The sequence below is a fragment of the Actinia tenebrosa genome, unplaced genomic scaffold (genome assembly GCF_029948245.1).
Source record: "Actinia tenebrosa isolate PJP-AT-01 unplaced genomic scaffold, QUT_ActTen_1.0 PGA_scaffold15__27_contigs__length_11533743, whole genome shotgun sequence".
Taxonomy (NCBI): Eukaryota; Metazoa; Cnidaria; class Anthozoa; order Actiniaria; family Actiniidae; genus Actinia; species Actinia tenebrosa.
The window spans coordinates 156324-172176 of NW_028292575.1; the positions used below are offsets into that span (position 1 = coordinate 156324).

Sequence of the window (15853 nt, forward strand, 5' to 3'; positions counted from 1 at the left end):
TTATTGTCACCAACAGGAAAAGAAGACTTGATCTCGTTTGGTTTCAGTTCTGCTGTGACGTAAAGCTCCTGTGCATCTTTGTAGCCACTGATATTTGTTGGTAAGTCACTGACATCTTTGTTCCCTTTGATTACGATAACTTGATATGAACTGATACATGTAATTAAGAGTGAAGTCAATAATGGATACAGGGGTATACACTTATTTAACTGTTACAACGAATCACGGAGCACCCAATGTTATTTATCCGGAATAACTACCTGATTGGTCCATTGACTGGATCAACTGACCATAATGGAACGTCAAATTTGTCCTTTAGAGCTACATAATTCCCTGTAGGCTTGACAGGATCTAGAGTATGAAGTATAAATGATGCTTTAGGCAGCGAGACAGCAAGCAAAACCGGCATAATTTATGGTACTTACTGTCAATGTCTGTGTCTTTTTTGCTTGATACACTCTTCTCACTCTTACCACATACTGCTGATGCCGTTACCCAGAATTCATAGCTTGTACCAGGCACAAGACTGTCGATTACCATGTTAGTTCGTGCACCATTCTGCGTGTAAGTCTCTGAAAATGAGTACTTTGGCCAGTATGATTTAGAACCTTTTACTTCAATCTAAATCGAATGATGGAAAATATTTTAAAAACACAAATATGAAATGAAAAATAAGTATGTTGAAATAGCGATTCATGAATTAAGATTATTATTGTATAATCATAATCAGCCACATTTTTAAACTTGTAAAACTAACACTACTATCATTGGAAAAAAATGAGAATCCTTTACATAGACTTACCATATATTCATCAACAACTAGTGATATTGGCAATGGTTTTTTCCATCTTAGTTCAATAGAAGTCTTCGTTTGAGTCTCAGCTTGTACATCAGTAGGCTTGTTAGGTTCTGCACCCAAAAAATCAGTTTTAGTAGATTTAGGGACCGGTCATTAAAAAGGTAAAGATCTGTGACTAGTGGTATTAGATAAATGGGCTCTCACCCCCATTACTTACCTTGAGTTACTGTTTCCCTCTCTCCCATCATTAAACCAACCCTTTCTCTCTCCCTCTATCATCACACCATCCTTCCCCCCCATCCAACATCACTCACAACCTTCTTCCTTCCGTCCATCATCACTTCCTCCCCTCCTCCATCCATCTTCACACTCTCCCTCCCATATTCCGTCATTCCCTTCCTCCATTCATCCATCATCACTACCTCCCCTTCTCAATTCATCATCACACTCTCCCTTCCCCCTTCCGTCCTTCCCTTCCTCCATCCATCCATCTTTCATCACACTCTCCCTCCCTTCATCTATCATCACACTCTCCCTCCCTCTCTCCCTCCCTCGCTCCCTCCCCCTTCCATTCATCAACACACCCTCTCTCCCTCCCCCAATCTCCACACCGTCCCTCCTCCATTCCTTTGATCATTAAAACCACCCGCCGTTCCTAAATCCCTACCTCCTTACAATCTTTATTTTTATAGCCTTTTAATCTCGTTTATACCTCGTTTTTAGTACTTACGTGATGTCACAATAAGCACAGTACTGTTGGGTCCAGGACCAGCTTTAGTAAACCCTTTCACATACACGGTATATTGCGCACACAGTCTCAACTTGTATATGGTGTACTGGGAATCCTGTGTTGACGCTGTGACAGACGGACTAAGTGATCTTCGATTTCCAATGCGCATCAGTTGCCATGTTACTTCATACTTAGTGACGACGCCATTACTCTGGTCTCTAGGCAACGGTTGCCAGGCGATGCTAAAGGTTGTCTTATTCAATTTTATTGATCGTGTATTTCTTGGTGCGATTGCGGGCGCTGTAAAATAAATTGTATCACCAAGGATTGCGATTCAATGTGTTGTTTATAATACCTGTTCAATGCTCGTAAAACAATTCTCAGGGATGGAAGTAATGGTTTGTTTGCAATTTCTTATTCTTATTTCTATTTTGATATTAAGTTGGCGCCGGATTGCTCAGTTAACTTCAACAAACATTGAGACTATGGAAAAATGCTTCACAACCTCATCAACCTCATTTTCCATAACGTTGATCAGCGACAAGATAGAAAGTTTAGATCTCTGAGAGCCAACAAACTGTAGCTTATCCTCACAGGAGGAACACAGAATGCAAAATTTTAACAAGAGATTTCACCTGTCAGTTTTATCTACCCATAATAATCCTTGTCTGTTTCATTTTTGTTGCTTTTCAGGTGACAAACTTTATTGAGGTAAATCGAAATTAGTATGATGAAGGCCATTGGTAAATGGTGCCAAACGTCTATAGTTATATGTGGTTAAATAAAATATTTAAGCAAAGTTAGATTTGAACTAAGTTGCCTGTTATCGCAAGTATCTGTCATCAAGGGGCTATAGCTTCGCGGCCATCTGATAAGCAAATTAATGTCTCACGCAATGAGATGAATGATGAACAGATGGTATCTGGGGACGAGGCTTGCATCGGGTGCTATCCAATTTCGCTAACGCCACGTGCTATTCGATTTCGCTAACGCTATGCGCTATCTCATTTCGCTAACGCTAGCTTACGCAGTTTGTACGCTACACCAACGCTATTTGTTTTCCCACCCACCCTCCACTAAGGTAAGTATAGGTAAGTATTCCACTGCCAAGTCAGTGTGACGGTGCTAGGTGGGAGGTGACAGGGTTGCCATAGTAACCGCTGACCTCCGCCGAGTTCCCGAGGCTCCTCCCACCCAAGCACCAACGCCAAGCTCATCTACGTGTGATGAGTTTAACATAAATTAAAATAAGAGACAAACCAAATATTTTTAATGGTGGGAATCATGATTGCAAGTTAAAGAATATATAAATATTTGGTCAACTCTGATATCGTTTCCATGTACTTACGGTAGGAAGGTACATCGCCATTCTTAGAAGCCGTGTAAGGTCCATCCTTAATAGTTGATGCTTTTATCTTAAAGCTGAATTTCGTTTCTCCAGGTACGCTCATTGTGTAAGTCAAAGTGTTAATATCTGTGATGTTGATGTATTTGTAGATTGAGACACCAGTACCAGTGAGACTGTAATAGATAACGTATCGTGTGATGATGCCATTCTCTTCCTGTGGTTTCTCCCAAGTGATACGGACTCGAGGCACACGAATGTTGCTTCCAGGATCCAATACAAGTGCTTCGGGGTTTACTGGATTACTGGGGGCTGAAGAAGAAATCAAGTTTGAAAGACTATTTGATCAGAAAAGCAGACAGACAGACAGACAGACACAGACAGATAGACAGACAGACAGACAGACAGATTGACAGACAGACAGACAGACAGAAAGACAAAAAGACAGACAGACGGACAGACAGGCAGAGAGAGATACAGAGAGACAGAGAGAATGACAGACAGACAGACAGACACAGACAGATAGACAGACAGACAGAATGACAGGCAGACAGAATGACAGGCAGACAGAGAGAGAGAGAGAGAGAGAGAGAGAGAGAGAGAGAGAGAGAGAGAGAGAATGAATGAATGAATGAATGCACCTTTATTTGAGGACGATAGTTTCATAAGTGTCATACACTTCTTTACATGAAAGTCGTACTTCATAAGAAAGAGATTTACATATAATATGTGATATATTTAAAAATGAATTAAATAATATGAACTATATATATAGCTATTAAAATGCGTATAAATGATAAATATAAAGTGACTAGGTACTATCCGACTGCCAATTAGACAAATTCTTATTAAAAACTAACCTAGAGGATGAAGTTCGGATATGTGAAGGAATAGAATTCCATAATTTAGCTCCTCTGTAAGAGAAACTTTTTTTAAGGAATTCAGTCCTTGGAATGGTTTGAATTTCTAATTTATCTTCGATATTTCTCAATTTAGATTTATAAGCATTTGAATCCTTACTTTTTGAGAAAAGATCTTGTAAATAAGATGGAGTATTGTCATGCAAAATATCATACATCATGAGAGAAAGGCGCTTTTCGCGTCTTATAGCCAAGCGGTCCCAATTCAATTGTTGCAAGATGTCTGCTGACCTTATGTCATAGCCCTGAAAGGTTATGATTCGGGCAGCTCTGTTCTGCAACTTTTGAAGTCGGTCTGCTTGGCCTTTGTTTAAATTACTCCAAACAAGATCACAGTAATCAAATAACGGTTGAATAAGAGCCTTATACATAAGTATTAAGGTATCAAGAGGGACAACATCTCTGAGAGAGAGAGAGAGAGAGACAGAGACAGAGAGAGAGAGATGTCTTTTATTTAATCTCGGGAAATTTCATCAATGTACAAATTGGTTTTCATGAAAACCGAGTTGATAGGTAATAGATATCAAAAATTGATAATAACGTTAAGAATATATAGACAGATTATGAAAAAAATTATCATCTACCCCCCAAAAATATTATAGTAATTAAAGTGTTAAGGACCAACAGACGAAAGATTCCTCTTAAAAGATTTTAAATTATTGGACAGTCTGACACTTTGGGGTAACGAGTTCCACACTTTTGCACCGTCAGACAGATAGACAGACAGACAGACAGAATGACAGACAGACAGACAGACAGTCAGACAAACAGACAGAATGACAGACAGACAGACAGAATGACAGACAGGCAAACAGACAGATATAGACACACGAGAAATGGTATTGAACCGGCTTACCATCCTGATTAGTTGTTTCCTGTAAAGCATTACTTCGCGGACCATCACCAACAGTGCAAGCGAGAACTTGAAACTCGTATCTCGTGTATTTATCTAGTCCTGAAATTTCTTTGGATGAAGACCATTTGACAACAGAAATAGGCGAATTGGATGGCCCTCCACTTGTCTTTCTGTAGTACACTTTATACTTCCTCAGAACACCATTCAAGCATTTCGTGTTTGCCGACAAAGGTGTCCAAGTGACAACAATACTGGTCGAGGTGGTAGCTTTGGCTGTAAGAAGCGTTGGAGAACACGACGGAGCTGCGTAAAAATTAAAAAGGAATTTTAATTTTCAGTTAGGACACGCTAACTGGGACCACTTTTACAAAGTTAAGCAATGACGATGCAAAATGAAAGGTGAAACTAATCAGGAGTGAGCAGAAACAATAGCACGTAGACCTCAGCCAATCATAGTCTATTCCCTCAGTATTGATGTGATCTTACTTTGTCAGTCTTTTACTGCATAATCATGAAATCATGTTTTAAGATTGCTTTGTTTCACTATACAACACGTGGTAACATTTAGGATATTTTCAATTTTTTTAATTCGCTTTCGAATCGTTTGCGCTATCCAAAATGTGCGTTTTCGAGGCCAAACCACAAAGAAAACATTCCGTTTTCAAAAATATATCCGGATATGTGTGGACGGGGTTATAGTGTGCCTTTAATAGAGACCAAGGTTTTACAGTGTATGTGCATGGTACTTTCATGTGACTAAGTCGTCCATCTATCAGTCGATATTTATATCTACCATCTTCCATTGTTCTTTTTCTTGAAACTGTACTCTCTGGGCCATCATACAGACTATTCCTTACTAATACCGTTACAGTATACCAAGTGTATTTCTCCAGTGAAGTCAACGTCGTTGTTTTCACATCTCCATCTACACGAGTGGTTTGACTAACCCCTCCACTAGGAACGTATTTGATCGTGTATCCATCCAGTGGGCCATACAGCGCGTCATGTTCTGTAAACTAACGAAAGGTAAGTGACAGTGAATCGATAATCAAACCGGCAACTTAATTTTATTTATTTTTTCTTTTCTTTTCTGGTTTATTTTATTTTATTTTTTTGTAGGTGAAAATTTACAGCATCTATCATTTCTCTTGGTGCACGCTTCGAGTTTTCAAAATGTTGTAAAGAAAATCCAAATAAAGACAGTGTTGAAGCTGTTGGTGCGTTACATGATCCACACTGCACCTCTCGCGCAGGTAATACGACAAAAATCTAAAATTGCGGCAAAAGAAAGAATATATCGCAAAGTGTATATGTATCGACAGCTTTTGGGTCTTTTCTTTGTTTGTGTGTAGCACGTCACGAAATACGATTTATCCATGTGAGTTGTGCCATTCTTTGGAATCAATTCGACTGCATGATCTTACGGACCCGTACGTACCTTCCACTTGACTTGAATGCTCTGTGACGATTTAGGAACTAAGCTGGTTATGACAGGAACACCGGTAGGCTCTGGAGGAAGGAGGAAAGGACATAGATTGCATTAAGAGAAGGTAGAGATCTGTGACTAACGATACGGTGGTGATACCTCTATTAATTAAGCGGAAACCTTCGAATCTTTTTTCATGGTGCATGATATGCAACTACATAGGGAATTCACAAATGATTGTAAGACAACTGTAATTGATGTTTGAGATAGAACACATCTACAGTGATCATCCATTCAAAATGCTGCATCCCAACACTGTCACGGTAACGGTACTCAATGACATGATCCATCAAATCAAGTCCAATTTCATAGTTGTATCATATATTTTCAAGCAGTTTCACTCATACGCGACTGGATAAATTGGCTCTCACCCTCATTACTTAGACTAGCTACTTACTGGCGATTGATGTCCTTATAACTTGCAAACTGCTCCATAACCCATAGCCAACGACGCTTATCGCCCTCATTTCCACAGAGTAGTTTGTGTAAGGCTTGAGATATGCCAAGTTATAAGAAGATGATGTGCCTCGAACATAGATGATGGGATTCGATGACTGATTCTTCAATTTAATGCCATACCACGTGATCTGGCCTGCGTCATCAGTTGGTGTAGGTGCGATCCAACTAAGTGTTATGGATCTCTCGCTTGCAGTGCCGCTGAAAGTTGGCGACTCCGGAACATCTTAGAGGAAAACAAGCAAAGACGAATAAGCATTAATATTGCGTTTTTTATATTAAAAATGATAATTTCAACACGAACAAACATTAAAGGTTGGAAAGTAGTAAGGAAAGGATAAAAAAAGGATGGATGGAAGGAAGGAAGGAAGGAAGGAAGAGAGGGATGAAGGGATAGGTTTAGGGAAAAAGAGACGAAAAAACCCATTGTTAATAGAGAAAACGCAGCAAAATACACGAAAAAAAATGAAAGGTTCCATTATATAGAAATCAGAAATGTCACATAATTACTTACTCAGGTTCACCGTCACTTTCCCCGATGCCTCATTCATTCCTCCACTTGGCACGTAGTTTGGATACGTTGCCCTACACGTGTAGAACGTGTTACAGACCACAGCTCGTGTGTTAGGATCTTGTCTTGTACAGTTGTACTTGGACACCACATCTTCAGCAGAGATAAACTGTACTCGTAGTGTTGATTGTGTTGCGCCGTTGATCTTAGTTCCATTGTTAAACCACTGTATGTCAGGTGCTGGTTCACCAAGTACGCTACATGTTAATGTAATGGAACTTCCTTTGATGCTTGAAAGGATGAAGTCAGCAGTATTTAAAACCACTTTTGGGACGACGGCTGAAATAATACCGCACAATTATCATTATTGATTAGATTTTAATATTCCCATGAGATCAGTAAGGATTTCAGTTTAAAAATACTTTCTCGTATGACTTACAGATATCACATCCATAGACATCAAATCGTAGACAATGACGGCCCCCTGAGTTGTGAGTCTGAGGAGTAATTCTGATATAACGTGCTGCTGTTGGATTCTTAAACCAGTTGACCCTGACGCCATTCCTATCGCTGTTTCCTTCTAAATTCTATTTAATAAAATCCGGGAATGTACAAAAAGTATAATAGTTAGTGGATTGTTAACATCAAAAGGCTTTTAATAAGCATCCTAATGATCTAATTCACCATTTTCCATACATCGGTTTACTGGTCAAACACAAAGCGCTCAAGCAAGGCGCCAAGATACTTTCAAAGGATTATTCAAATTTGAACCTTGCAACCTCGACTGAATGCTTTGTGTTTGACCAGTGAACCAATGTATAGAAAATGGTGAATTAGATCATTAGGATGTACTTTTGAGCAGGGTTATACATATATGACTAATAATCATAGCCCAGACGATGTTACCTTAACGACCAGTCCTTCTTTGTACTCATTCCAATATCTGTTATCAAAGCTGTAGCTAACTTTGTATGACTTCACCCATGCATCCATATCTGGGTTACCTTGTGTTGCAATACCTGTCACTGTCTTGACCTGTCCAAGGTCAACCTGTATGTACTCATTATTACCATTTGTTTGGCTGCACCATGACGAACTGCTATACAGACGACCACGTGGTGCAGTTTGGGAATTATCGGATGATGAAGATGACGTTAAGTGTGAGTCTGGTATTTGTGAATTCTCAAGACCAAGCGACGAGGTGCAACCTTGAACAAAATTAATGCAATTTTATAATTTTCATAACTCGTCTCACATGCAACCATACAGAATACTTTAAGATTTCTTACCCAGTGGAAGTCCTTTGAAATCCACCCGTAGCATCTTCCATTGTTTGAACTCTGTTGGAAGTACACGAACAAACCTGGCTCTGAATGGGTTGGATATTGCATTAGTAACCACTGTTGTTCTGTCAGAGTTACCGCTGAACTGTCAAACACAAAAACACAAAAGAAAAAACGAGAAGTGTGAGCTGGAAAATGTGTTTTATTATTATTACCACATAACTATGATGCGTGTGATAAATGAACACTTTTATTGGTTTTTATTAAAGTCAAAATCAAAATTCCTTGTTAACATATGGTATTTTCTGTTTTTCAGTTTTTCAGTCTTTCTACGGCTCTGGATCCATCTCTTTAATGAAATTGTACATTTATTAGCAGGACGGGATTTGGGTCCACCAAATTAAACTACATTTTTTTCATTGGCGGGTCTCTACCTCTTTTTCTCCAGACATTTCTTGATATGTTGTCCACTGCACGTTGTTTGTTGAGTACAATACTTTGTACTTTTTCACATATTCATGATTCCTGTTTTCTCCAAGTCCCTGAGTAGCTACAGCACATATATAGTACTTAGCACCAAGATCAATCTGAAGATAATCATCAGCTGTATCTCGTGTATACGGAGCCCAGGCTTGACTCTTACCCAATCTTCCTTTAAAAGGTTTGTATGCAGCAGAAGTTGATGTTGCTGTAAACCTGTGATCAGGTACCAAACTAGTAGAGGGTATACCAACACTGTGACTTGAACAGCCTGAACAGGAGAAAGTTTCAAAGTCAAATATGATTAATTGCAGGCCTATGCGATATATTTATAACTTAACTTTTAAAAGGTTTTCAGATAATCATGCAGGGAAGTAAGAAATAGAGAATATTCAATATTACGAGTGAGCGCAGCGAGGAAGAAATTCTCAACACAAGAAGGTAAAATCCATGCGGCCATGTAATATTCCGTTTAAATATATAATTATCCACGAAATACAATTTTAGTGGATTTTTACTGTTTAATGCGATTTCTAAGAATTCTTACCAATGGTGTTATTTTCATGTGTGAAGATTTCAGTAATGTATTATTATTTGGACAACAACTGGATATGAGCAATCGTGCGCTCTCAATGTCTACTCTACTACTAGGCTATCAGCTCATATACCATTAGTCCATTAGTAGAAAAAATTTAAAATGGCCACCGACCTATTTGTTCAACGTTTTGAGAAATAAAAACATATATGTGAAAAAGAAAAAAAAAACACCACGTGCCTGAAAAAATTCAGAAAACATCAAAAAGGAACATGGGAATTCATGGGAATCTTACTTGACTGGAAAGGATATCCATAGATCTCTGTCCTTAAGCACGATGTACCAGTCTGTGATGTCTTAGGTACAATACGTAGATATCTTGTAATAATACCATGGTACAGGATGAGACGTGCAGCAGTTGAACGATCATAGTTACCGTAGAATATCTGTGAATCAGAAACAAAAAGGTTAATGGCCCACTTACACTAAAAGTGACAGATGTATGACGGATACGTTATAATTGGTCAATGTTGTACTACCAGTAGATGTATATTTATCTGGTACCTCTTCACCCACTGATCTATCATACTATCACTAATGCTACATTACCCTGTCAATATTGTTCTCCTGATAAGGGGTCCATGTTGTACCATCAGTATATGTATCTATCTGATACCTCTTCACTCATTGGTCTATCATACTATCAGTATTGCTACATTACCCTGTCAATGTTTTTTTTCCCTGATAAGTAGTCCATGTTGTACCATTAGTAGATGTATTTATCTGGTACGTCTTTACTCACTGGTTTATCATACTATCATTAATGCTACATTACCCTGTCAGTATTGTTCTCCTGATAAGTGGTCCATGTTGTACCATCAGTAGATGTATCTATCTGGTACGTCTTAACCCACTGATCTATCATACTATCATTAATGCTACATTACCCTGTAAATATTGTTCTCCTGATAAGTGGTCCATGCTGTACCATCAGTAGATGTATCTATCTGGTACGTCTTCACCCACAGGTCTATCATACTATCACTAATGCTACATTACCCTGTCAGTATTATGCTCCTGATAAGTGGTCCATGTTGTACCATCAGTAGATGTATCTATCTGGTACCTCTTTACTCACTGGTCTATCATACTATCACTAATGCTACATTACCCTGTCAGTATTGTTCTCCTGATAAGTGGTCCATGTTGTACCATCAGTAGATGTATGTATCTGGTACGTCTTAACCCACTGGTCAGCCATGCTGTTTCCTTGTGTAGCCACAGCACAAATAAGGTGAGATGTCCTTAAGTCAATCTGTAGATATGGATCAGAGTCACTTGTAGAGGCACACCACGATGAGCCTGATGTGTAATGTAGTCTGGCATTCTTGGCTGGGTGTAAGTTCTCAGCAGAAGAAGCTGATATACTGCCATCTTGAAGAGCTCCTGATTCCATGCCAAGAGGAGAGTTCTCGCAAGCTACGAAATGAGAAAAGAAGGGATGGAGTCTATATAGTTAAGATCAATTAAAGTGATATTGTAGGACCCTGATTTGCATATAGTTTGGATGGGACTACCAGATTACATCGCCCATGTTGGCCTAGGCATTCAAAGAGTGTGGCTGGTTTTAGCCATTTAAAACTCTTTTTTTATCTTATTTTTTATTTCTCATGCACTCGAGTGTATTACTGCCAAATAATTGCGATCTATCTAAAGATATAATCACACTTAATGTATAGCAAGTACGTTTGGTTTGTAGAACGCTGTTGTGGATATCTATATTTCAAATAAAACACGATGCTGTCGAGGACGATCACACCACGTGTTCACCCTGCAACGGTTAAAATTGTTTCTACTATCTACAGGTAGTGTCACATGGGTTCCTCCTGACGAGCAAAGTCTCACTGTATGCCTGCGCCTTAGGCCCCGTCCACACGTATTCGGATATTTTCGAATTCGCAACTTTTTGAATACAGTCTCCAGAGTGGAAATTTTTGAATACGGTGTGAATCCGGGGTCGTGTGGACGGTTGAATCCGTATATTTTTGAATACGCTGACGTAGGCAAACGGAAATGGCGCCAATCTTTAGCTCATGGTCATGCTCAAGTGCGCATGCTCTGTTTACCTAAGATTTTGATATCCGGATACGTATCGGATAAACGTGTGATCGCGAATTTTTTTAAATCCGCAACAAAAAAGTTGCGTTGCGGATTCAAAAATATCCGGATACATGTGGACGAGGCCTTAATAAAATTTATCAGTCGATGTATATTTATCATTTTGATTTATAAAGGGTTTTACCTTTTAAGTATCCATAGACCCCTACTCTCATTGTTTTCCAGGATTGGTACGTTGTAGGTATGAATCTGATGTATCTCGTCAAGGGTTGAGAAAGGAAGTGTTTTTTGATGGTTCTTCTGTCGGTGTTTCCAGCAAAAAACTGAAACATAAAATCATAAAAGTGATAAAATCACGGTTAACACCATAGCCAAACCTCATCGTGTTGGTTACATTTTTTAGTTGTGTTAAAGACAGCTATTTCAATAAAAGACGGATTATCCTACTAATACGGAATATCATAGGAAATCTAGTGAATAAGGTTATTGAACAGGATACCAAAACAGCCTTTTAAAATGATAATTTTCACTTGATTTCCTGATTCAAATCAAGTTTTGTAATGAAATAAAGACGTGGTTTTATGATAACTATTAAAATGGCACAAACAATGTCGATTTTCCTGCAGCTTGTTTACTGGGCAACAAACAACACACTTTGATTGGAGTAAATAAGCCTGAAGCGAGATGACGTTTTACCCCCGTCTCTAGACCATAATCCTTTTCACATTGCTTTTGTTCTTTAATTATGACTATTGTTCCTGTATTCTCTAAGGAATCGAAAATTTTAATATGAAAGAATTTTAAAAACTATTATGGTATAGAGTCGGGGGTAAAACGTCATCTCGCTTCAGGCTTATTGGCTATTGGTAATAGAGCCGTGACAACGGTAAATCAGCCGTGAAACTTTAGTAATACTAAATAGATATAACTAGCTAAAAACTAGTGTGAGCTGCGTCGGTGTTTCTAATGAAACAGTAATGATGAAAAGGTAAATTATACACCGTGAAAAGATGAAAAAACTTACTGACGTTTCGGACGCTAGTCCTTCGTCGAAGTAAAAGAGAAAGAAGTGGTAGAAAGGAGTGTATATATGATAGAATAAGACAAAAGAAACCAATGAGAGCAAGGTAGGCAAGGAAACAAAAACAAGCAATCAAAAGACAAAAGAAAAGGTTAGTTGAAAGTAAAGCGTTCATTAACTTCATAATCTGTCTGGTGGGTGCGCGTGCGGGGGTGGGGCTCAGGGTGGCGGAGAGCTTGTCTCTCCTTTATTTAGTACATATTCATATACTTATACTTCATTTATAGAGCATTTTTCGCTAATTACGCTGCTTAGGGTCTTTCTTTATAATGCATTTTTGTCATGTTTTGTTGTTTTTCTTGGGAGTTTTCACATAGGGATAACCTCATAACTTCCTTTCAAGTCGCCTATTATTGTGCTTTGTTGTCTTATTTGTATCGCTTTTTGCTAGCCTCTGCTCTTACTTGTATTTTACTATTTGTCAATAATTTATTTGCGATTTGAATAAACTATGTATGTATGTATGTATGTATGTATTAATAAAATTAATTAATGAACGCTTTACTTTCAACTAACCTTTTCTTTTGTCTTTTGATTGCTTGTTTTGGTCAAATATACGACGAAGGACTAGCGTCCGAAACGTCAGTAAGTTTTTTCATCTTTTCACGGTGTATAATTTACCTTTTCATCATTACTGTAATACTAAATAGCACAATTTCATGCAAATTCCATTGTTTTCTATTGTTTAACTAGCACTATTTTGTACTATTTAGTTATTAGTGTTTCACGGATTTACTGTGGTCACTCTACCCATTGTCTGTTTATTAAATTATAGAATTCAATCAATTCAAATATGTTCTAATTATAATCTAATTTACAATAATGTTGCCTCAGTAAAGGAGGAGGAACCGAAAAGCAGTACTACAAATACAGAAGAAAAAAACAGCCCTTAATGTGCTTTGATTTGTAATGAAATAAAGACATAAACGTGGTTTTATTTCTCGACTTCTATGACAAATTGATTTCTATTTCTTACCTTTAGTGCCCCGTTCTCTTGGTAAGGCTTCCAGTTTATATTATCCATCGACAGACTTATTTTATACTTTGTCACCCACTCATAGTTAGAACTGTGCCCCTGTGTGGCTACAGCACAGATAACGTAAGGAAGACCAAAATCAATCTGTAGATATTGATTTGGGTCATTAAGTTTCGACCAAGATGGACCCCATCCATTATTGACACCAAGTCTACCATTGGATGGGTGGTATCGGTAGTCAGATGATGAACTTTGGTAGTACGAGGAAGCTGTAAAACTGCTGTCAGGTATGATGTATCTGTTCTCTACACCAATCAATCTGTCAGCACAGTTGTTATCTTCAAAGGAAGAAAAGATCTTTTGTAAATGAAATTGGTTGCATCAAGAATGTACGCGCGTGAAAATAGGACAGTTTTTCTCACGGTATATCGAGTATACAGCATTAAAGGGATATTACTACCTACATCATTCCATGTGCTCTTCATCGATATATCGTTTTACTAGTTTTTTTAGATGGAGTGATGCCTGCCTGATTACTTAAATCATATGATCAATTTTTTCACACATTTTTGGTGTGCCCTCTTTATTTATCTATTTATTTCAGTATTTTCCCGATTTTTCTTCTCTCTGTGTCGTAAGTGTACACGTAAAAAAACGAGTCTGCAGCTACAGCTTTCTGCTGATGACGTGATGAAAATACAAAATAATAAGATTGTAAATGAATAATAATGAAAAGAAAAAAAATGCACACAAACACAACCAAAGGTTTCTGTCGTTACACGTTGTCTTGATCAAACATACAATATCAACTTCAAGTAGACATTTTATAAGATATCCGTATGTGAGTTTTGTAAGGTCATGTTTTTATAAGATTTACTCAACACATTAAATAAAAAATCAAAGGAACACTACAATACGCATATAAAAGACATGACTCAGTAGAACTAAAATCCTAGGAGAAAAAGGACTTATGATCGGTATTTATCTCTGTTAAGACAATTAAGCAAATTGAGGATTAAACGATTAGTAGAAAAAACGTCACGCGAGAAAATATCGTTTAAAGAACCAATTCATCTGACCTGATCAGAGGTCTGTCACAGAAATTGAACAAATAATCATTTACATGTCCTATAGCTTAAAAAGAACAAAGCGTTGGTTCTTTATCTAATATATTTTGGATTGATTTTTACCTGTAAATGATCCTGGTTTGATTTGGTTGAATATTATCATCACCAAAAGAACGCGGAAATGATAGAATCCATTGCTGATTTGTAAATTCATTTTTGACTCTCTAATTCGGTTCTCAAACAACACTTAATAGAATCGAAAGCAATTGTCGAAATGTCTTATTGCATTTCAGAACTCGATAATAAAGGCAAAATTAATCCTTAGTCTTTTAGAGGAATGATGTCTAGCTTGGGTTTTAGCATAACTTGGAGAGACAGGATAATTGATGGATTAAATATTAGCATTTAGTGTTTTGTTTTAAGGCCGGATGTGTAAGTTGATAGCCGATGAGATAGTTGAAGATGTTTCAGTATATTGACAAGTCAAACCCTGAAGGATAAGAAAGAGTTCATGGGTCACTAGCAGTGGATATCAGTCATGTTACAGCAGGCATGGCTTTCATTTTCAATCTTTCTATCATCCTGATAACTAGTACCCTCTCTCTCCCGTATTACTACATCACGTACGATGCAATTAGTAGAGAGTTTTAGATTTACGTTCACGGCAAACATGAAACGTCGATTGACCAGAGAAAAATTCTCTTAAATGACTAAAAACGAATATCAAAAAAATCCAAGTAGTAAAAAAACAAAAAAAAGAATTGTGTGTGGAGAGAAAGTTTGCTAGAGGTAAAGTAAAATAAAACGATGAAAACGTGGCCACGTTTGTCGTTTGCGGGGAGAAAAAAAGTCAGTCTAAAACTCTCTAGTATTATCTATCGGACTGCGCGGCCTTAAAATGCAAAGAAATTTTCCCTCATGTACAATTTGTTTAGACATAGCAAGTCGCGATCGTTGAATTCTTCATGTACTATTGCAACGATTCACCATTTTCCATACATCGGTTCACTGGTCAAACACAAAGCGCTCCAGCGAGGCGCCAAGGTACTTTCAAAGGATTATTCAAATTTGAACCTTCCAACCTCGACTGAATGCTTTGTGTTTGACCAGTGAACCGATGTATGGAAAGGGTGAATAACCAAAAAATTGTTGGTTTGCTCATTCAAACCAGTATCGATATCATTACGCAGTTCCATTACGAAAACAGAAA

General features: G+C 37.8%; 1 protein-coding gene across 1 annotated transcript in view; it reads right to left on the minus strand.

The window, feature by feature from the left end:
- LOC116301704 (receptor-type tyrosine-protein phosphatase S) overlaps positions 1-14910 on the minus strand; it is a 53075-nt gene extending 38165 nt beyond the window's left edge. Inside the window, exons 1-9 of the mRNA XM_089030717.1 lie at positions 14767-14910; positions 13577-13914; positions 11704-11842; positions 10573-10880; positions 9697-9847; positions 8821-9137; positions 8393-8531; positions 8010-8311; positions 7543-7690 (exon numbers count right to left, since the gene is read on the minus strand). Coding sequence (XP_088886843.1) covers positions 7543-7690; positions 8010-8311; positions 8393-8531; positions 8821-9137; positions 9697-9847; positions 10573-10880; positions 11704-11842; positions 13577-13914; positions 14767-14857 — 1933 coding nt within the window. The 5' untranslated portion in view covers positions 14858-14910. The remainder of the gene's footprint in view (positions 1-7542; positions 7691-8009; positions 8312-8392; positions 8532-8820; positions 9138-9696; positions 9848-10572; positions 10881-11703; positions 11843-13576; positions 13915-14766) is intronic.
- Positions 14911-15853: the final 943 nt, after the last annotated feature.